Source organism: Mobula birostris, chromosome 12 (assembly GCF_030028105.1).
Source record: "Mobula birostris isolate sMobBir1 chromosome 12, sMobBir1.hap1, whole genome shotgun sequence".
In the NCBI taxonomy this organism is placed as follows: Eukaryota; Metazoa; Chordata; class Chondrichthyes; order Myliobatiformes; family Myliobatidae; genus Mobula; species Mobula birostris.
In genome coordinates, this window is record NC_092381.1 from 99,434,891 (window position 1) to 99,458,854 (window position 23,964).

Genomic DNA, 23,964 nt, shown 5'->3' on the forward strand with positions numbered 1-23,964 from the left:
TGCTTTGTGGGCATCATTTATTTTAATTTTCAGAGTGCAAGGCAGCTGCTTAGAGGAGCCCATGGCTGCTGATTGTTGGGACACGGTTTGAGAAGTCAGAGTATTTATAAAGCTTTGAAATTTGGATCACCTGGCCTTTCCTAGCAATGACTGTAAACAAGCCATAGCCCTAACAAGCTAATTAAGTTCTGAGACCTTGGTAAAAGTTATCTGAGAGCTCAAATCTCTTGGGGGTGCCCAAACTTTTGCGTGGTGCTCCTTCCTTTTTTTCACTCTAACATTGTACAAAACAAAAATAATACACTAATCTTGCTTAAAATGTTGAGAAGAATGTTTCATCTTTAACTTTATGACTTTTGGAGATCAGTTCATCTTCTACTCACTTAACTATTCACAGTAACAGAAATTTTGGCCAGGGTGCCCAAACTTTTGCATGCTGCTGTATATTCTGCCATCATATTTGACCTACCAAAATGAACCACCTCATACTTATCAGGGTTGAACTCCATCTGCCAGGAAAGAGTAGCGCCAACGCACGTCTTACTCCATGGGCTGCCGAAAGGAGACTCTCCCACAGAAATTATTTAGGGCTGAGTTGGTGCACAACCCATAAGAACATTTTGGTAGTATGACCATGTATGAAATTAAGCTGTTATATGAAAGAACGTTAGAATGGTGTGTTAAGAATGATGCAAGCTATTGAATTAAGTGTAGGACTCTGCACAGCAAAATTGGCTTGTTTAACCAACATCCTGATCCTTGCTTGGTTCGAAATCAGTAGTTTGTGATAAGGCCAAATAATTTCATGGAGTTGCAAAGAAGTGAGCTTTAGTTTGTAGCTGTGCAGTGGCAAAAGTTCAGGTTGGAACATGGCATCTGCTACCCAGGTGTGAGAGATTGATCAGAGTTGGCAAATGTAATCCATTTATCTTCACAGCTCAATGTAGCATTGCATTCCAGGAAAAAGGAATACTGGAGAAGTGCAGGCTGTGTTTCGCATGAAGGAAGCTGGCACAAGTAGCATGCACGTGTAAGATGTTGGTGATAGCTAAGAGTAAAGGTCTTTGCTTTACAAAATTAATAAATGGGCAGGATCACTGGTAGATTGGTAGAAGAAGTGATTTGTGGTTAAAGTTAGGAGACATCCCTGTAGGATGGACCTAGTGGAGGGTTTTAGGATTGTTGTTTAGGGCAGTTGTTCTATATAGCCAAAACTATTATGTCCATCCTAGCAGTGCCACATTTTATCCTGAGCTATACTTCACCGATCCAGTTGATGGATTAGCGGTTGATTTGCTACATTTATTATTTGTTATGTGGGACATTGATGAGACCACATTTATAGTGAAGTCTGTAGCAAGGGAGGACGTCCATTTATTGGAAACAGTTCCAAGAAGGTTTACAAGATCAGTACCTAAAATGGGTGGATGACTTGTAAGGAAAAGACAGGCTAAAATTGCATCAGCTGGAGAATAAAGAATGAGTGGGGAATCAATTGAAAATTAAGATATTGAGGGGAATTAACATAGTGGATCCAGAGGTGATGTTTACTCTCATGGGTGAACCTAGACTTGATTATTCTTTGAAACTCTTGTTTCTGCCACTCTTCGAATGTGAGAGTTTTCAATATTTTTTAGAGGAGGAGTGATGTTATTAAATGATGAAACAAGCTCAAGGAACTGAGAATGCCTATCCCTTCCTATGAATCATTTGTTCTTATGATGTGCAACTAAAACAAGAATTTATAGCTGTTCATCTGATGGGACTATCGTATTGGGGAAGCAATTGATCATCAGGGACAACATTGCATAGGAGTGAATAAGAGGGCAAGAAATGAATTAACAAAACATCTGAGTGAAGCTAATGTGACTGGATGAATTGTCATGCTGTAGTCAATTGTGGTCCACCTATTGTGAATGGAAATTACCCCTGTGCTTATGGACCCCTCTGAGGATGCTTATTACAGTTGGATTAATAGTGAAAGAAAAGCTCATAGTGGGTTATGGGTTAAAGTTGCAAAATACAAGGGAATACAGTTCTTGGAGCAGTAAATTTCATCACCCATCAAAAATTGTTTGCTTTATTCAAGATAAACTAATCAAGGGGAAAGTTAACTTCATGAAGTGAGTGATTCTAAGAGCTTTGTCAATCTAACAAATGTTTTTTTTTAAATTTGGTATTTACTCCAGTGCAAAGCACCATATTACAAATAAATAGGTTTTAGTTGACATTAGACGCGCAAAAGTGACATGGTTTAAAGATGTTTCTGCAGGCAGAATTTGTCTATAATTCAAATGTTGTTGGATCGAATGAAATTGGATTCTATCTTCAACTGTACTTTTGAATGCAGCCATTAAGCTAATGTCAGAAATGTGGCCCAGAATTGGCTTTCCAAATGTGTATCTGGTATTACGATCTTTATCTTTCCTTGAACACTAAATATTTATCAGATCATTGAGAAATGGTTTTTCCAAACAGTGCTGTTGTACCTTCAATATTAACCCGATACTGTACTTCAAAACTGCATTCCCAAATTCTCAGTCTTCATGGTACTGCACTGAATTCTCCAACTGGACTTTTTGATCATGTGGCTTAAATTTGCAATGTTCTGTCTCACTTGTGAATATTACTGTTGCTAGCAGTTAAAACTTAACCTTTGTTCAGGTATCATAACTTTTACTTGTGAATTTCTTTTCCAGACATGACCATTTGGAGCCCTCAAGGATACCTCCTTATCAAGTCAACCCAATAGCTCAGACAGCTCACCCTTCTACTGGGGTTAATCTCTTCTCTCACCTGTTAAACCTGGAACCCCGAAGTTTGTTGTCCAGGGATTTTGAAACAACAGCAAAGCGGAAGGATACTCCACAAAAAGGACACATGCATTCCCTCCAGTGCCCACCCTCCAGTTCTTTGCCATTGGATCACACATTAGCTGGACAAAAGTCCACAGTCCCATACAAAAGTAAACTGGACCGCATTGAGGCACTGAAAGCAACAGCAGCCTCCCTTTCCAGTCGGATTGAGAATGAAGCAAAAAAGCTGGCAGGCGCTGGCATCAACTATGGCAACATGCAGGACTCTGAGCATGATGTGCTGCAGACCTCTTGGGATGACCGGCACAGGCCCAAGCTGGCCAGCCCACCTGTTCGTGATGGTGGCTGTGACAATACTTCATCCAGAATTTGGAGAATACAAGGACCCAATGTGGGCCACACTACCTTTGAGGATCAGCTGCCAGGGGTTGGCAATTTGTATGAATGTAAAAAGCTTGGTGAGTTGCCACAGTATGACAATTTTTCAGCAAAGCGTCCTGAAAAATGCCAGGAAGTCACTTGGGAAAGCACCTATAAGAGGTCCCTTGAGGCCCTGGAACAAAACCTACAAAAGCTTAATCGAGAAAGGAATCAATTTGAATCCCTCAATTCCAGCGGGGGCTCAATCAGTGAAGGGCCACTTCTAAGTGAAGGAAGTCTCTCAGAGGAGGATGGTCAACCAAGTTCCAGAGACCCAACTAAATTAGCACAAACTTTGAAGGACAAGGATTTCTGTGCAGAAGTGTCAAATCCTTCCCAGCCAATGGTAGAATTTCAGAAAGAAGCAGAAAAATACCAGCCTCTCCAACTGCAATTGGAGGGATACAAAGGCAAAGCTCCCTGGGAAGAGCTAGCCAAGGGAAGCCCTTACAGTGTAATTAACATCTTTACAAAGAGCTACCAGTTCTGTGGGAAAGGTAAGGACTTAACGTGAGCCTGCACATTTATACCTTTTGCTAGAAATAAATGCATATTTCCCCTCTTTCCCCATCCACGTTACTCCCCAGTTCATTTTCCTTCTCTGACTTGCACTGTTATGCAATGTGTGTTCTACTGCTTAGTCCAGATGTACATTGATCTCGGGTGTCTCCATAGGGATAGGATACATTATGATGGGAGTCACAGTTGAATAGGATCCTGTATTTCCACGTCATCTGGCACTTTTTTTAATTGGGTTGGAAATCAGCAAAGGCATCTACGGTTTGGATGAGGTGTAGGGTTGCTGGAAGTTGACAGGAGGATTGTGGGAAGAGTGTCTTGTGCACTGTTAAGCAGATTGGTATTGGTGGGGGGAGGTTAGATCTGAGGTCTATAGTGGGATATGACTATTGCCCACATTCTTCTGCAGTGGTGCATCAAATTCTGATGGAGAGACATGATGTTGTGATATAACAGGATGTTCTATCAGTGGATGAATGGGGAAGTGGGAGCAAAGAATCTGTTCAATTTTAGCTTGCCTGCTACTATCTTGCCACGGTGATGAAAAATAGGTGAGTGAAGTGATTGTGAGATTTTCATCAAAAGGTTGCGTATGAACTTCTCGACCATCTCTGTTTTGTTGCAGGAAGTTTAGAGGAGCAGTCCGATAGAGGATCCCCAACTCTGCAACCTCTAATATATGCAGCAAGCCCTGAAGTTGCTGATGTATATGAAGATGATTTCCTTTCCTCTCACAGCAGCACAGTTGTAAGCAGGAAGTTCCCTTCATACCAAAGGTAAAGATCAGGTCCTTCTGTGAGCATTACTCTTAAGACCAAACTGAAATGCTTTATCCACCAAAACCAGACAAGTATATTTTACTTTTCAAAGTATTTCTCCAATAGTAAATTGCTTCCATATAATAAATTTCTCCCAGATTCTGTTACTTAAGTTTACAGTGGTCAGATAGCTTACTAGCCTGTAAGACTTTGGGTACCTGAGCAAATGAAGAAGCAAGCCTCAAATCATCTGGAGGAAATTATCATGTTGACAGAGAATCAGACGGTATCTGGAACTTTGCAAAGTAGTGGCATTCCTAGCTGTGCCACTTCCACCCGTAGAGGGGAAAAAAAGACTGGTGACAATACTTGTGACCATCTTCCCAAGCAGGTGCCAAACAAGTGGTGATCTTTCAGGAATTCTTTATTCCAAGGTGCACCTTCCTTATTTCATGAACTTGCTGTCTCAGTAAATTTCACTGCCTTCATTTACTTTTGAAGGTTATCCATTGTAACACTGCATATAAACTATTCCTACCTTGTATTGTTGATGATTTGTGATACCATTTTCTCCAGTTGACTGCATTTCTCTTCTAATGTCTATGCTGTCATTCAAATGGGTAGGCAGTGGTTAGTTGTTTTAATACAGGTTTCCCCCGCTATCGGAAAGTAGAGCGTTCCTATGAAACCTTTCGTAATTCAAAATGACGTAAAGTGAAGAAGCAATTACCATTAATTTATATGGGAGAAATTTTTGAGAGTTCCCAGACCCAAAAAATAACCTACCAAATCATAGCAAATAGCACATAAAACCTAAAATAACACCAACCTATAGGAAAAGTAGGAATTATATGATAAATACACAGCCTATGTAAAGTAGAAATAATGTATGTATAGTGTAGTTTCACTTATCAGAATCGGGAAGATTAGCCAAAACCGATTTGAAGAAAAAAATCAGCACATACGCACATGCGCACGTACACGCATGCACACACATCTGCCCGCGCAAGGCTTCACGGTCATGATAGTCTTTCTCGGGGTAAACACAAGTTTCAAGCAGGCGCCTTTTTTCGTAAAAGTGAAAATCCTTTTCGGATTTCTTTCGGTTAGCGAAAACAGGTAGGAATATAGGTCTTTCGTAAAAGCAAAGTGGTGTAAAGCGAACTTTTGTAAAGCGGGGGGCTTCTGTATGTATCCAGCTGTAGACTGGAGAAATAGATCTGAAAGTTTTCTCCAACGCCCTCACCCTGGCAACTTTCAAATATGATTTCCACATTTATTCTGATATACGACCATAAGATTTAGGAGCAGAAGTAGGCCATTCGGCCCATTGAGTCTGCTCCACCATTCAATCATGGGCTGATCCACTTCATCCAGTCATCCCCACTCCCGTGCTTTCACCCCATACCCTTTGATGCTCTGTCAAATCAAGAACCTATCTATCTCTGCCTTAAATACACCCAGTGACTTGGCCTCCACAGCCGCTCGTGGCAATGAATTGCACAGATTTACCACCCTCTGACTAAAGTAATTTCTCCGCATCTCAGTTCTAAAAGGGTGTCCTTCAATCCTGAACTCTTTTCCTAGAGTCTGCTACCATGAGAAATAACTTTGCCATATCTAATCTGTTCAGGCTTTTCAACATTTGGAATGTTTCTATGAGATCCCCTCTCATTCTCCTGAACTCCAGGGAATACAACCCAAGAGCTGCCAGACGTTCCTCATACGGTAACCCTCTCATTCCTGTAATCATTCTCGTGAATCTTTTCGAACCCTCTCCAATGTCATTATATCCTTTCTAAAATAAAAAGCCCAAAACTGCACACACCTCTCCAAGTGTGGTCGCACGAGTGCCTTATAGAGCCTCAACATCACATCCCAGCTCTTATATTCTATACCTCTAGAAATGAATGCCAACATTGCATTCACCTTCTTCACAGCCAACTCAACCTGCAGGTTAACCTTTGGGGTATCTTGCACAAGGACTCCCACGTCCATAGAACCATAGAACATTACAGCACAGAAACAGGCCTTTTGGCCCTTCTCGGCTGTGCGGAACCATTTTTCTGCCTAGTCCCACTGACCTGCGCCTGGACCATATCCCTCCATACACCTCTCATCCATGTACCTGTCCCAAGTTTTCTTTAAATGTTAAAAGTGAGCCCACATTTACCACTTCATCTGGCAGCTCATTCCACACTCCTACCACTCTCTGTGTGAAAAAGCCCTCCTTAATGTTCCCAATAAACTTTCCCCCTTCACCCTTAACTCATGTCCTCTGGTTTTTCTTTCTCCCCTAGCCTCAGTGGAAAAAGCCTACTTGCATTCACTCTATCTATACCCATCATAATTTTATATACCTCTATCAAATCTCCTGGGTATGAATCTAAATTGCAACCGGTGATGAGGCTCTGTTTGGGGACTTTCAGAGCTTTGGGGAAAGTGGAGTTACCCCTTAGTCACTCATTGCTCCCAGGGCCGCTCTGACCTGGTGGAACGGTAGCACCTGCAAGGGTTCCTGCTCAGGATACGAGCAAAGGCCAATGGCAGATCCAGCAGGTTCAGTAACAGAACTTATGACAGAGAAGGCGGATGAGCTAGGACCTCAAATATCAATGGCTATAGTATAGGTGGATGAAATTTGGGAAGAAAATGGCGATTTCTTTAGTTCGCCCAGTGGTAGGCAATAGCAAACCACTGTTGCTATTTGCTAAGAAAACCATGGTCAAACTCACAAAATGTATCACACAACAACAGCGTCAAGAGGATCTTCAAGACAATTCTGAAGATGCTTCGCTCGGTAGGGTTGATTCTGGTCAACAGGGGATCCCCGACCATCATCAGGCTACTGATCATAAAATTCAAGTAACACAAAAGAAAATTATTGCCACTTGGAATGTAAGAACCCTATATCAAGCAGGAAGATTGGACAATGTGATAAGTGAAATGGAAAGACTAAAGAGTGACATCATGGGAATTAGTGAAGTTCATTGGAAAGGTGCTGGAACATGTCAAGTTAGAAATAAAACACTAGTTTATTCTTGGGGAACATCCCATACTAATGGAGTAGGAATTCTTATGGATGAAAACATGGCAAAAAGTGTTTTAGGACATTGGGCAACATCAGAAAGAGTGCTGCTTGTTAGATTCAGAGGACAACCATTTGATTTAGCAATTATACAGGTATATGCACCAACAACAGAAGGAACAAATGAAGATATAGATAAATTCTATGAAGAGTGTGAACAAGCAAAGAATGGATGTAAGTCTCAAGTATTGTCATGGGAGATCCAAATGCTAAAGTAGGTGCTGATGGAAATTTGGACTAGGGGAAAGAAATGAAAGAGGTGAGAAATGGGTAGAATGGTGCAAGGTGAATAATCAGGTCATTATGAATACCTGCTTTAAAAACCATCCAAGATGATTGTGGACCTGGAAAAGTCCAGGTGATAACACTAGAAATCAAATTGATTTTATTACTATAAACCAAAGATTTAGAAACTCAGTGACTCAATGTAATACATATCCAGGTGCAGACTGTAATAGTGACCATAACCCAGTAGTATGTCATGTAAAAGTAAAACTTAAAAAACTAAAGAAGCAAAAACCTGAACAATCCCTTGACTACTTGCAATTAATTAAAGAGGAAAACTTGAGACAAAAATTTACAATTGAAGTAAGGAATAGATTTCAAAGTCTAGAAATAGAATCTGTTGAAGATGATAGCAATCATGTAGAAATGAAATTTAACTCTCTAAAGGATGCCTTGGTAGAATCAGCAAAGTCAGTGATTCCTAAAAAAGAAAAAAGCACAAAAAATAAATGGATGACTGATGAAATCAAAAATCTAATGGAAGAAAGGAGATGGAAGAAAGCCACCCCTATAGAATATTAGTCCTTAGATTAAAAAAAGTTATAAGCTTATGTCGAAAAACCAAAGAAGAATGGTTAAACCAGGAATGTGAGCAAATAGAAAGAATCCCTATTACTGATCCAAAAAGGTTACATCAACAAATCAAGAATATCACTGGTAAAAAGCTCCTCTGTTCTTCAGGTGGATGTTTGAAAGCAAAGGACGGTACCATTATCATGGAAAAAGATGAGATTATGAACAGATGGACTGAGTGTATTCAGAAATTGTTTGAAGATGATCCAGGCAAAAAAAAACAAATTAAGAAAAACATTGAAGGTCCAAGTATTTTAAAATCTGAAGTTCGTAATGCAATAAATAAGATGAAGAAAGGAAAGGCAGCAGGTCCTGATGAATTAGTAATAGAACAAATTATCGCCCTTGAAGATTATGGAATTGAAAAACTTACTGATTTAATCAATGACATTTATGAGACTGGAATAATACTAGAAGAGATGAAAAAATCAGTATTTATCACTCTTCCTAAGAAAGCTGGAGCAATAGATTGTGAATTACATAAGACCATAAGTTTAATGAGTCACATCACCAAGATACTTCTAAGAATTTTGATGACAAGAGCTAAAAGTAAGATACAAGCTGAAATAGACAAAGAAGAATGTGGTTTTGTGAAAGACAAAGGTACAAGAAATGCAATATTGATGTTAAGGATACTATCAGAACGAACTATTCAAGTGCAAAAAGATTTGTTTGTTTTATCAACTACACAAAAGCATTTGATAAAGTTAAGCACAGTAAGTTATTTGAAATATTACAGAAAACTCTAGATCTAGATTCGAAAGACCCCCGCCTAATCAGAAATCTGTACTGGGAACAAACTGCCGCTGTAAGAATAGATGGAGAAGTGAGTCAGTTTACGAAAGTCAACAGAGGTGTGAGACAAGGGTGTGTTTTCTCCCTGATTTATTTAATGTGTACAGTGAAACAATATTACAAAAAATAAGAGACATCTTGGGAATCAAAATTGGCAGTGAAAACATCAGTAATTTCAGATATGCAGATGACATTGTGTTAATTGCAAGTACGGAGGAAGAACTACAAAACTTAATTGATATAATTGTTGAAGAAAGTGCAAAAATGGGTCTAGCTATCAATTGCAAAAAGACAATGCATGGTGATATCCAAAAAGAAGGAGAATCCTATCTGCAGGCTGAGAATAAATGGGGAAGACATAAAACAAGTACAGAACTTTTGCTACTTAGGACCCTGGGTGACATCAGATGGCAGGTGTGACTTGAACATCAAAAGAAGAATAGGGATGGCAAAAGACACCTTTATGAGAAAGAAGAATATACTGACCAATACTAACTAGGCATGACAACCCGCCTCAGAGTACTGAAGTGTTACGTTTATCCAGTTATGTTATATGGCTCAGAATGTTGGACAATATCTAGTAACATGAGGAAATGAATTGTAGCAGCAGAGATGTGGTTTTTGAGGAGGATGCAAAGAATATCATGGACGAAACGAATATCTAACGAGGATGTCATGAACAGAGCAAACACAAAAAGAGAAATAATGTATGAGATCATGAAAAGGCAACATAACTTCATTGGACATGTGATTAGGAAAGAGGAGTTAGAATGCACGGTAATTATGGGAAAGATTGAAGGGAAAACAAAGACAAATGATGATGGAGACAGCAGCCAGAGAACTGGAAATGAATATAATGAATTGATCCACTTGACCCGAAACAGGAGTGTGTGGGCCATGGCAGTCAAAGCTCAAACTGGGCATGGCACCTGATGATGATGATGATGATCAAATCTCCCTTCATTCTTCTACGCTTCAGGGAATAAAGTCCTAATCTATTCAAATTTTCTCTGTAACTCAGTTTCTCAAGTCCCGGCAACATCCTTTTAAACCTTCTCTGCACTCTTCCAACCTTATTAATATCCTTCCTGTAATTTGGTGACCAAAACTGTACAGAATACTCCAAATACGGCCTCACCAATGCCTTATACAACCTTACCATAACATTCCAACTCTTATACTCAATACTTTGATTTATAAAGGCCAATGTACCAAAAGCTCTCTTTACGATCCTATCTACCTGTGACGCCATTTTTAGGGAATTTTGTATCTGTATTCCCAGATCCCTCTGTTCTACTGCACTCCTCAATGCCCTACCATTTACCTTGCATGTTCTATCTTGGTTTGTCTTTCCAAAGTGCAATACCTCACACTTGCCTGTATTAAACTCAATCTCCCATTTTTCAGCCCATTTTTCCAGCTGGTCCAAATCCTCCTGCAAGCTTTCAAAAACCTTCCTCACTGTCCACTACACCTCCAATCTTTGTATCATCAGCAAATTTGCTGATCCAGTTTACCACATTATCATTCAGATCATTGATATGGATGACAAATAACAATGGACCCAGCACTGATCCCTGTGGCACACCACTAGTCACAGGCCTCCACTCGGAGAAGCAATCCTCCACTACCACTCTCTGGCTTCTTCCATTGAGCCAAGTCCTTTTGCATTTCTGCATTTTGAATTCTTTCCCCATCTAAGCAATAGTCTGCTTATTTATTTCTTCCACCAAAGTGCATGACCATACACTTTCCAACATTGTATTTCATTTGCCACTTCTTTGCCCATTCCCCTAAACAATCTAAGTCTCTCTGCAGGCTCTCTGTTTCCACAACACTACCTGCTCCTCCACCTATCTTTGTATCATTGGCAAATTTAGCCACAAATCCCTTCATACCGTAGTCCACATCATTGACATACATCATAAAAAGTAACGGTCCCAACACTGACCCCTGTGGAACTCTACTGGTAACCGGCAGATAGCCAGAATAGGATCCCTTTATTTCCACTGTCTGTTTTCTGCTGACCAACCAGTGCTCCACCCACGCTAGTAGCTTCCCTGTAATTCCATGAGCTCTTATCTTGCTAAGCAGCCTCATGTGCGGCACCTTGTAAAAGGCCTTCTGAAAGTCCAAGTACACCATGTCTACTGCATCTCCTTTGTCTACCCTGCTTGTAATTTCCTCAAAGAATTGCAGTTGGCCTTGTTAGGCAGGATCTTCCTTTCAGGAAACCATGTTGGCTTTGGCCTGTCTTGTCATCTACCTCCAGGTACGCCATAATCTCATCCCTAACAATGGATTCCAACAACTTCCCAACCATTGATGTCAGGCTAACAGGTCTATTGTTTCCTTTCTGCTGCCTCCCACCCTTCTTAAATAGCAGAGTAACATATGCAATTTTCCAGTCATCTAGTACCATGCCAGAACCTATCGATTCTTGAAAGATCATTGTTAACACTTCTACAATCTCTCCAGCTACTTTCCTCAGAACCCGAGGGTGCATTCCATGAGGTCCAGGAGATTTATCCACCCTCAGACCATTAAGCTTCCTGAGCACCTTCTCAGTCGTAATTTTCACTGCATAAACTTCACCTCCCTGACGCTCTTGAATGTCTAGTATACTGCGGACGTCTTACACTGTGAAGACTGATGCAAAATACGCATTCAGTTCCTCTGCCATCTCTGCATTTCTCATTACAATATCTCTAGCGTCATTTTGTATTGGTCCTATATTTAGCCTCAACTCTCTTTTACCCTTTATATACTTAAAAAAGCTTTTGGTATCATCTTTGATACTCTCATAATTCATCTTTTCCTTCCAAATGACCACCTTAGTTTCCTTCTGCAAGTTTTTAAAAGCTCCTCAATCCTCTATCTTCCCACTACCTCTGGCTTCCTTGTGTGCCCTCTGTTTTGCTTTTACCTTGGCTCTGACTTCACTTGTCAGCCACTAGTGTCCTTCTTTCTTTTGAAAATTTATTCTTATTTGGCATATACCTGTCTTGCACTTCCCTTATTTTTAGCAGAAACTCCAGCCATTGCTGCTCTGCTGTCCTTCCTGCATGTATCCTTTTCCTGTCAACTTTGGCCAGTTCCACTCTCATGTCATTGTAATTTCCTTTATTCCACTGAAATACCGACATGTTAGATTTTATTTTTTCCCTCTCAAATATCACCTAGTCCAGTCCATCAATACCATGTGTTGTCCTTTGACTCACAAACACTGTCTGATATCTAGTACTGAAAGAACAAGTTTTCTCTAAAGATGAAAAAAAGCTGTTTTTTGTCATAAAAGTCTACCAACTCCTCCTCTGTCATCACATAGTTCTGAAAGAAAAATGAAACCATTTATAACCATGATGTATATTTAATCCCAATATCTGTGGACCTTCAGGACTGGAAAGGAAGGGAAGAAGTCCCCTTTTCCGTAGATGCTGCCTAACCTGCTGAGTTCTTCCGGCATTTTGAATGTGTTGCTTCAGATCTCAGCATCTGCCGATTTTCTCGTGTATATGCACAATCTTGTGTATGTGTTTATTTTTATTATTGCATTCTTTATTGTATTTTCTGTGCTACATCAGATTGGGAGTAACAGTTCTCCTTTAAACTTGTATATTGGAAGTGAAATTAAATAATCTTGAAACATTAGAATCATAAGTGGGTGTTCAGCCATTGTGTTTGGCTAGATGGAAAAAGGCTCCTGGCTTCCTTTTACTTTTCACTAACCCTGCGAGCACACATCTCAAGTGCATTTTAAAACTAATGAGGGGTTGTGCCTCTATCATCCCCTCATGCAGTGAGTTCCAGAGAATTCCATATTTTGAATGTTTTTTTCTCTCTAATTTGTTTAATCCTCTATTAATAATCCCTTTGTTAAATGAAATATTTCCTTCCTGTTTATTGTAGGCCTCTCATAATTTTAGTACTGTAATTATATCTCCCCTGAGCCTCCTGTTCCAAAAAAAGCAATCAAAGTTGATCCAATCTTAACTAAAAATTTCTAGTCCTAGCATCATCATCAAAATCTTTTGGTGTACACTTCCCAGTACAAACAGTAACTTTATTTTATTTAGACACAGCACAATAACAGGCTCTCGTGGCCCAAAAAGCCTGCGCTACTCAGTTACACTTGTGACCCACATCTTTCCTGTATTATGGTTGCTGAACTATGCATAGTAATGCAGCTGTAGACTAGTAAGGGTTGCACAGTATTCTGGTGTAATTTCACTGCTCTTGTATTCCATGTTTCAATTGATAAAGAAAAACATTACTTTTACATTTTTAACCGATTTATGCAGTTGCTGCTTTAACAATCTGTAGCTTCCCTGGTAACCTTTGTGTTTTCTTCTTTATTCACTGGTGTTGACACACCTCCCAAAATACACTATTGCTCCTTTCTGCCAGGTGGATTTTGCCATTTGTACTTTCCTGCATTCTGTGGCTTTTCTCTTTTGAAACATTGTGAAACTGTGAGTCTGACACCAGCCTGTTAATCTTCTACTATTCAGGGTCCATTGAATCTTAGTGATTGTTTTAAAAATCATGTTGACTTGCTCATCTTAGCAAAAAGGTTTGCATGCCAACAGCACTTTATTTCCCCTGTCCTGTTACTTTCCATAGAATTGAAAATGACAGGTGGAATATTTTGGTTTCCTTTGAGCTTTTCAGTTCTATAACCATACTATGAACTGTAATCAGTTATCTCTGAATTTTGTGTCACGTACACGCAACCCTGGGGAAAGTACCAGTTACATGCACGCAACACTGTAAAAGTATCAGCAGCAATAGGACACACCTGGAGTCTGGTTTTGATGTTAAAATCCGCTATCTTTATTAGTAACTACTAAATATATTAACTTAACCAGGTGATCAAAAGTTAGCAGTGTTATGTACGTATAGGTGTATAGATAAAGTTCCCAAACTTATTCAAGCTCAGGTGGCAAGAATTACAGTCATATAATGGTATGTAAGGAAGTTCAGTTCAGTTCTAATGCACAAAGTTGTTGTTATGAGGGAGATATTTGTAATCCAAGATGAATGTTGTTAGAAGGCAATTACGTCGATATTCCACAGATTCCACAACCACAATACAAAATAACAATAGCAGTAGGTTTTATCTCCGAAGTTGTTCCACTCCACACACGAAGTATCACCAACAGTAGCTTATCACAAAGGGGACCATCTTCAAGGGAACCATCACCCAGGCAAGGGTAGACACACTGGTAGATTCCACACGATTACCCCAAACACACAACGTGATAGCCACTTATCCAGTTCCATGACATACGAAATAACTCCAATAGTGATTTGTCACAGTGGTGCCTTTCTTCAGTGAACTACCACACCCATTCAAAGGGTAAACACACACATGGTATTCACAAAGATTTTCCCCTCACCAGGGAACCAACTCCTGTGGATTAACTATGTGACAATCACACTTTCGTATTCGAATGGAATCAAACTCACCCTTGCGGGCTACTAGGAGAGAGAGTCCAAACAGTGATCTCTTTTTCACTAGGTTTCTTCTGTTTCAAATCTTTCTCTCCTGTCTCTCTGCCAACTTCTTCTAGTTGCAGCACTCGTGAGAGTCAATTATCAATACTCTGGATCGATCTCAACTCACCCCTTTTGGGTGACTGAAAGTTTAAACCAGCAATCTCACTCACTGGTGTCTTTCATTGATCGAAACCATCTCGACTCTGAGCATGTGTCTGTGTGTGTGTGTCTGTAAAAGGATCATCTGACCTTGCTTATTCAAAACAAGCTGCGAGAAACCATAAACATTCATTGTCCATCAAACAACTCCACCCCTCTCACCAGAGTAACCAAGCAATTTTGCAGTCAGTAGAAATCCAACAGTGTTCAAAAGTCAGTCTCATTCTCTTGGCATTTTAAAGTGACAGTCCATAGAAAAATTGAACCCTAGGGGCTTATAACAAAGAGTAGAAGACCAATACAGTGGTGATTTTAATTCAACCATCCATTAGGAAACCTTCATACATCTGGTGTTTAGCACGTATGCTGATCCTGCATTTCCATTTACGTCAATTTGGGGCAGGAGGTATAAACCTTGATTCTAACTGATTTCTGCCTTGTTTATTTAAAGTCTAATCATTCTGACAGATTGGAATTTATGTGCTGACATGTCAATGTTGTCCAGTGTGCTCTCTGACATTGTGACTACCGGCACTACAATGCCTTATGCTTAGTCTTTTTCAGGCCGCTTATTTATTTAATTTATTATTTAGTGGTGCAGTGCGGAGTAAGCCCTTCTGGCCCTTCGAGCAACACTGCCCCAGCAATCCCTGCCAAACTGGATTAACCCTAACCTAATCACTAGACAATTGACAATGATCAGTTAACCTACCCAATATGTGTTTGGGCTGTGGAAGGAAACTGGAGCACCCAGGGGAAACCCTGGGTGGATGTAGAGACTCCTTGCAAAAGGGCACCAGAATTGAGCACCAAACTCCAGAACACCTTAAGCTATAATAGTGTCATGCTAACAACTATGCTCTAGTGGTACTCAATTCTTTTCCGTCCTTTTTTTAAAAAAATCCAAAATTTGTTTTTGGAACACTTTACAGTGTTTATGTTGCCCTATCACTGATTTAGAATGTGCGTATCTGTACCTGTTATATTCTGTAGCTTTTGCTGGTGAGGCCATAGTTCCTACAATTTATTTTTCCAGAAGGTCTGTTTGAAAATAGAGCTCTGATTAATCTTTGTTTTGGGTTTCTTTAGTAGTTGTGCCAGCAGTTCTTCCAGTATCTGTGAGGAGCTTCCCAGCAAAAAATCTCAAGAAAGAAGGCCTGGAGAAGTGTCCCCTCGATCTTCAGTGCACCGTTCTACACCCTCCTCCCGATCATCCGGTTCTTCAAGAAAGAAAATCAAAATAGATGGTAAGTGATACTGATTTTATTGTTCCATCCCTCAGCACTACAGGCTAGTATGGAGCCTCCAATGCAGAGGGCTGCAAGAGGCTTGTGGGTATTGCAGACTCAACCCGTTCCATCATGGACATAATCCTCCTCGCCATCAAGAATATCTTTGAGAGGCAACGCCACAAGAAAGCAGCATCAGTTGAAGACCCTCACCATCTGGGATATGTCCTCATCAAGGAGGAGATCCAGAAACCTGAGACCCACACTTAATGTTTTAAGAACAGTTCCTCTGGGATCAGATTTCTAAATGGTCTATACGCGTTATTTCATTATTCATGTCTTGCACTGTACTGCTGCAAAAACAAATTTCAAGATGTACGTTAGTGATAATAAATTAGATTCTCATTCTTATTACCGCATACTCTTCCAGGGAGAAGAGGAGGGAATGCTCTGTATGGACATTGAACAAATTTTGGTTGGTTTAAGAAGATTTGGAAGATGTTTACTGTCGTTGTGCTAACACATTCATCTTTCAATTTTGATAGGTGTGGATGTTAAGGGAAATGTGCGACGTTCTCCTGTGGATGACAGTACATGGCCATCTGCAAGTAGTTCAGATCAAGCCTCTGCTGAAGGAAGGGTACTGGACCTGGGACAAAGTGTAATTGGTGTTCCTGAGCAAGTGAAAGATTCTAATGGCCCTACAGAAGAAACCCTCATTGCATCTCCTACCAGGTATGGTCTAAATTGTACAGGATTAGTTGACTGCAGCAACCTTCTGTTTATTAGGGTGGAGTAATTAAGTGTTTGGGCATGAATAACAGAGTGATTTCATGAATTAATGACTCTAGGTGTGTACATGTGATGCAAGTGTTCTGCTATTATTTCACAGCTAGAAAAAGCTAAGTCATAGTCATACTTTATTGATCCTGCGGGAAATTTGGTTTCGTTACAAGTTACCAAGAACAGAGTATAAATATAGCAATATAAAACCATATATAATTAAATAATAATATGTAAATTATGCCAGGAAGTAAGTCCAGGACCAGCCTATTGGCTCAGGGTGTCTGACCCTCCAAGGGAGGAGTTGTAAAGTTTGATAGCCACAGGCAGGAATGACTTCCTATGACGCTCAGTGTTGCATCTCGGTGGAATGAGTCTCTTGCTGAATGTACTCCTAAGCCCAACTAGTACGTCATGTAGTGGATGGGAGACATTGTCCAAGATGGCATGCAACTTGGACAGCATCCTCTTTTCAGACACCACCGTCAGAGAGTCCAGTTCCATCCCCAAAACGTCACTGGCCTTATGAATGAGTTTGTTGATTCTGTTGGTGTCTGCTGCCCTCAGCCTGCTGCCCCAGCACACAACAGCAAACATGATAGCACTGGCCACCACAGACTCGTAGAACATCCTCAGCATCATCCGACAGATGTTACAGCACCTCAGTCTCCTCAAGAAATATAGACGGCTCTGACCCTTCTTGTAGACAGCCTCAGTGTTCTTTGACCAGTCCAGTTTATTGTCAATTTGTATCCCCAAGTATTTGTAATCCTCCACCATGTCCACACTGACCCCCTGGATGGAAACAGGGGTCACTGGTGCCGTAGCCCTCCTCAGGTCCACCACCAGCTCCTTAGTCTTTTTCACATTAAGCTGCAGAATAACCTGCAGTGCTTCATTCATTAAAATAAGTGCATTTGTTGGATGCTATTTAGCCATTTTGTGTACAACTTGCTTTAACGAATAGCAATATGAACATTTGGAGAGGGATAATATGATTAGGAATAGTCAGCATGGCTTTGTGAAAGGCAGGTCGTGCCTTAAGAGTCTGATTGAATTTCTTGAGGATGTGACTAAACACATTGATGAAGGTAGAGCAGTAGATGTAGTGTGTGTAGATTTCAGTAAGGCATTTGACAAGGTACCCCATGCAAGGCTTATTGAGAAAGTAAGGAGGCATGGGATCCAAAGGGACATTGCTTTGTGGATCTAGAAACTGGTTTGCCCACAGAAGGCAAAGAATGGTTGTAGAAGGGTCATATTCTGCAAAGAGGTCGGTGACCAGTGGTGTGCCTCAGGGATCTGTTCTGGGGCCTGTGCTCTTCGTGATTTTTATAAATCCCTGGATGAGGAAGTGGAGGGATGGGTTAGTAAATTTGCTGATGACATAAAGGTTGGTGGTGTTGTGGATAGTGTGGAGGGCTGTCAGAGGTTACAGCGGGACAGTGATAGGATGCAAAACTGGGCTGAGAAGTGGCAGATGGAGTTCAACCCAGATAAGTGTGAAGTGGTTCATTTTGGTAGGTCAAGTATGATGACAGAATATAGTATTAATGGTAAGACTCTTGGCAGTGTGAAGGATCAGAGGGATCTTGGGGTGAGAGTTCATAGGACACTCAAAAGGTACTGCGCAGATTGACTCTGTGGTTAAAAAGGCATACGGTGCATTGGCCTTCATCAGTCATGGGATTGAATTTGAATTTAAGAGCCGAGAGGACCCTACATAGGACCCTGGTCAGACCCCACTTGGAGTACTGTGCTCAATTCTGGTCACCTCACTGCAGGAAGGATGTGGAAATCATAGAAAGGGTGCAGGGGAAATTTACAAGGATGTTGCTTGGATTGGGGAGCATGTCTTATGAGAATAGGTTGAGTGAACTCAGCCCTTTTTCCTTGCCACAATGGAGGATGAGAGGTGACCTGAGAGAAGTGTATAAGATGATAAGAGGCATTGATCATGTGGATAATCAGAGGCTTTTTCCCAGGGCTGAAATGGCTAGCAAGAGAGGGCACAGTTTTAAGGTGCTTGGAAGCAGGTACGGAGGAGATGTCAGAGGTAAGCTTTTTACGCAGAGAGTGGTGAGTGCATGGAATGGGCTTCAGGCGACGGTGGTGGAGGCGGATACAATAGGGTCTTTTAAGAGACTTCTGGACAGGTACATGGAGCTCAGAAAATAGAGGGCTGTGGGTAACCTTAGGTAATTTCTAATGTTCAACACCGCTTTGTGGGCCAAAGGGCCTGTATTGTGCTGTAGGTTTTCTATGTTTCTACTATGAGAATGCCCAAATAATCTGGCTTGATTACCTTGGTCAAAGGAAAGAGATTTGTCAAGACAACAGATAATCCATCATTTTTACTATTAGATGTTACTTCAGTTTTATATCTCATCTGGAAGATAGCACTTTTGACAATACAGTACTCCATTATTATACTGATTTGTTACTATAGAATAAAAATTGAACCCCCAATTTTTTCATGAGACTGAGATTTTTACTCAGGCAAGTTTCTTACTTTGAATACTTGGAACTCTTGATGCCCATCCTCTGGGTTCTCCCCCACCTCCTTTCTATCTCTGTAGGCCTCCTGTCCCATGATCCTCTCATATCCCCTTTGCCATTCACCTGTCCAGCTCTTGGCTCCATCCCTCCCCCTCCTGTCTTCTCCTATCATTTTGGATCTCCCCCTCCCCCTCCCACTTTCAAATCTCTTACTAGCTCTTCTTTCAGTTAGTCCTGATGAAGGGTCTCGGCCCGAAACGTCGATTGTACCTCTTCCTAGAGATGCTGCCTGGCCTGCTGAGTTCACCAGCAACTTTGTGTGTGGCTGTTATCTTCTCCATTTTGTAAATGTCCATTGTACTTTCCATCCATACATTTAAAGTTGGGCTGTCCTGTGATAACCATTTCCTGGTCTTTTTACCAGTCACCAGAAGTACACTCATTAAATATTTATCTTGTTACAACCATTCTTGAGGTGTATATACCCAAAATATTGGTCTTACTCTCTAAAGGTATTTCACACTTAAAGATGTCTTGTAGAGCATTATGTATCCCACTCCAATAGTCTTTGATAATGGGGTATTCCCAGAAAATAAGATAATAGTTTGCATTTTGATTTCCACAATTTCTCCAGCAAACAAGGGGGTTACTATCATAATAGGATTTCTGAGAGGGTGTAATAAAATATCTTATCAAGACTTCCCACCCGAACTCCCTCCATTTCTGTGAACTGGTACACTTCCATTGATACCTCCATATTATTGTCCATTCTTCCTCAGATATTATTATCCCTCCTTCCTTCTCCCATTTTGTTTTAATGTATGAAGTCGAATGTGTTTTAGGATTTGTGACAAACCCTTATACATGCTTGAAATTATTCTACTACCGTTGTCTGAATTATATGCTTTTCTAAATAGCTCTATCTGACATGTACTTGCCTTGGTTACGTTTTTAACTGCCCTATTAACATACTGTCGCATCTGTAAATACCGGTAAAAGTCTTGCTATTCTAATAAGTGTTTCTCTTTGAGCATTTCAAAACTGAACAGTGTTCCTTCTTTCATTATATTGCAATTAGCTGTTATTGCTTTAGCTGTCCAGTCCTTACATCTAGCATACAGTTTATTCGGCATAAAATCCGAATCATATGCACACCATTTAAGAATTGCAATGTCTCTGTCTAGTTTATATTCTTTTATAATAGTTTTCCATGTTTTAAGAGTCCATTTCATCCACAGGTTGTCAATATTATTTACGAAACTTTGTAGGTTGTTATCAGCCAAGATTGCCTATATGGAGATGGAAAGTATCCTCTCCTCCATGTTTTTCCATTGAGCGTCATATGGTGGGTTGCACCAGCATATCATGGCGATCGCCACTTCTAATAGTCTTTTGAAGAGGCCAGACTTAATTTTTCCTTGGCTGACAACCTATTTATTCCTGGAATCAACCTATTGAATTTATTCTGCACTTTTTCCAAAATGGATTTATTCTGTTGTGGGTGTAAAATCAAAAAGTGCATGTCGTATTCTAAATAAGATCCTGCCAAGACATTAATATCCTCCAAATCCTTTTGAGATTTTAACATACTTCTCGTCTTTCTAACAGCTTGCTGTGTCTGCTCAGTTACTTTTTTACCTTGTGCACCAGTAAATGATTACCTCTGTTCATTCTAACATTTATCTCATGGGTTAATGTCTTTTCACCTAATTATTGCATGGTGCTAATTCTGAAGAAAAGTAGTTAACCTGAAACTAACTCTTTACATGTGCTGCGTTACCTGAATATTTCCAGTGTTTGTTTCTACTTAAGATTTAAACATAGAACATTACAACACAGCAAGGGCCCTTCAGACATGATGTTCTAACGATGCCCTTGTTGATGGATGCATTTTTCCTGTGACAGCGCTCAGTGTAGGTGTGCTGAATGATGGGGAGGGCTTTGCCCATGATAGACAGGGCCATATCCACTACTTTTTGTAGGCGTTTCAATTCAATGCTATTGGTGTTTTCATACCAGACCATGATGCAACCAGTCAATATACTCTTCACTGCACACCTTTAGAAGTTTGTCAGAGTTTTAGATGACATGGCAAATCTTTGCAAACTTCTAAGAAAGAGGGATCCCTATGCTTTCTTTGTTTTTTTTGTAATTTATTTTTTATTGAAGTTTATCATCAAACAAAACTTTCCATAAGATGTATTTCAGATACTATACATATATATCATATAGTCATATTTGTCAAAAATCTCTGCATAATATTTATCTGAGGTATATACTTACAGAAAGGAGAGGAAAAAAAGAACAATCAAAAGAAGAAAACTATGTACAAACTAGGGAGTGATTTTTTTTTTTACAACATATTCGTTGACTTGTGAGAATAAGATCAAGCCTATGAGGTGTTATGTAGTTACACCATTTTTCCCAGTATGAATCAAATTGTTCCAACTTAATTTTGATTGGAGAAAGGCTAACTTTGAGGAGATGCAGAAGGATTTAGAAGGAGTGGATTGGGACAATTTGTTTTATGGGAAGAATGTAATAGAGAAATGGAGGTCATTTAAAGGTGAAATTTTGAGAGTACAGAATCTTTATGTTCCTGTTAGGATAAAAGGAGAGGTTAAAAGTTTGGGAGAGCCATGGTTTTCAAGGGATATTGGAAACTTGGTTTGGAAAAAGAGAGATATCTACAATAAATATAGGCAGCATAGAGAATATGAGCTGCTCGAGAAATATAAAGAATGTAAAAAGAATCTTAAGAAAGAAATTAGAAAAGCTAAAAGAAGATATGAGGTTGCTTTGGCAAGTAAGGTGAAAATAAATCCCAAGGGTTTCTACCATTATATTAATAACAAAAGGATAGTGAGGGATAAAATTGGTCCCTGAGAGAGTCAGAGTGGACAGCTATGTGTGGAGCCAAAAGAGATGAGGGAGATTCTGAACAATTCCTTTTCTTCTGTATTCACTAAGGAGAAGGATATTGAATTGGGTAAGATAAGAGAAACTGGTAGGGAAGTTATGGAAACTATGATGATTAAAGAAGAGGAAGTACTGGAGCTTTTAAGGAATATAGAAGTGGATAAGTCTCCGGGTCCTAACAGGATATTCCCTAGGACCTTGAGGGAAGTTAGTGTGGAAATAGCAGGGGTTCTGATAGAAATATTTCAAATGTCATTAGAAATGGGGATAGTGCCGGAGGATTGGCGTATTGCTCATGTTGTTCCATTGTTTAAAAAGGGTTCTAAGAGTAAACCTAGCAATTATCGGCCTGTGAGTTTGACGTCAGTGGTGGGGAAATTGATGGAAAATATTCTTAGGGATGGTATATATACAAACCCCATTTCCAGAAAAGTTGGGATATTTTCCAAAAAATCCAATAAAAACAAAAATCTGTGATATGTTAATTCACGTGAACCTTTATTTAACTGACAAAAGTACAAAGAAAAGATTTTCAATAGTTTTACTGACCAACTTAATTGTATTTTGTAAACATACACAAATTTAGAATTTGATGGCTGCAACACACTCAACAAAAGTTGGGACAGAGGCATGTTTACCATTGTGTTACATCACCTTTCCTTTTAATAACACTTTTTAATCATTTTGGAACTGAGGATACTAATTGTAGTTGATTTGCAATTGGAAATTTTGCCCATTCTTGCTTGATATAAGACTTCAGCTGCTCAACAGTCCGTGGTCTGATTCTCCTCTTCATGATGCGCCATACTTTTTCAATAGGAGATAGATCTGGACTGGCAGCAGGCCAGTCAAGCACACGCACTCTGTCTACAAAGCCACGCTGTTGTAGCCCGTGCAGAATGTGGTCTGGCATTGTCCTGCTGAAATAAGCATGGACGTCCCGGGAAGAAATGTCGCCTTGATGGCAACACATGTCTCTCTAAAATCCTAATATAGGCCTCAGAGTCAATGGTACCTTCACATACATGCAACTTACCCATTCCATGGGCACTGATGCACCCCCATACCATCACAGATGCTGGCTTTTGACCTTTCGCTGATAACAATCTGGATGGTGGTTTTCATCTTTGGCACAGAGAACTCGACGCCAGTTTTTTCCGAAAACTAGCTGAAATGTGGACTCATCTGACCACAGCACATGGTTACACAGTCTTTCAGTCCACCTGAGATGAGCTCGGGCCCAGAGAATTCACTGGCATTTCTGCATAGAGTTGATGTATGGCTTCCTCCTTGCGTAAAACAGTTCCAAGTTGCATTTCTGGATGCAGCGACGGACTGTGTTGAGTGACAATGGTTTTCCGAAGTACTCCCGAGCCCAGGTGGCTATAATTGTCACAGTAGCATGACGGTGTCGCCTGAGGGCTCGAAGATCACGCGCATTCAACAGTGCGTAAAGGGCAAGGTCGGAAACCACTGAGATGTCTCTGAATTATCTGAATCTTTTCACAATATTATGTACTGTAGATGTTGAAAGACCTATATTCGCTGCAATCTTGCGTTGAGAAATGTTCCTTTTGAACTGACTAACAATTCTCTCACGAATTTTAGCACCAAGGGGTGAG

General features: G+C 40.2%; 1 protein-coding gene across 5 annotated transcripts in view; it reads left to right on the plus strand.

Moving 5' to 3' along the window:
* The window catches only part of cep350 (centrosomal protein 350), a 240,756-nt gene that overhangs the window by 92,023 nt on the left and 124,769 nt on the right, over positions 1-23,964 (plus strand). For 4 of the 5 annotated variants that reach the window (XM_072274363.1, XM_072274365.1, XM_072274364.1 and 1 more), the window contains exons 12-15: positions 2,700-3,733; positions 4,381-4,531; positions 16,002-16,159; positions 16,687-16,876. In XM_072274363.1, the coding sequence (XP_072130464.1) occupies positions 2,700-3,733; positions 4,381-4,531; positions 16,002-16,159; positions 16,687-16,876 (1,533 nt within the window). The remainder of the gene's footprint in view (positions 1-2,699; positions 3,734-4,380; positions 4,532-16,001; positions 16,160-16,686; positions 16,877-23,964) is intronic. The other variant, XM_072274366.1, reaches the window with a different exon arrangement.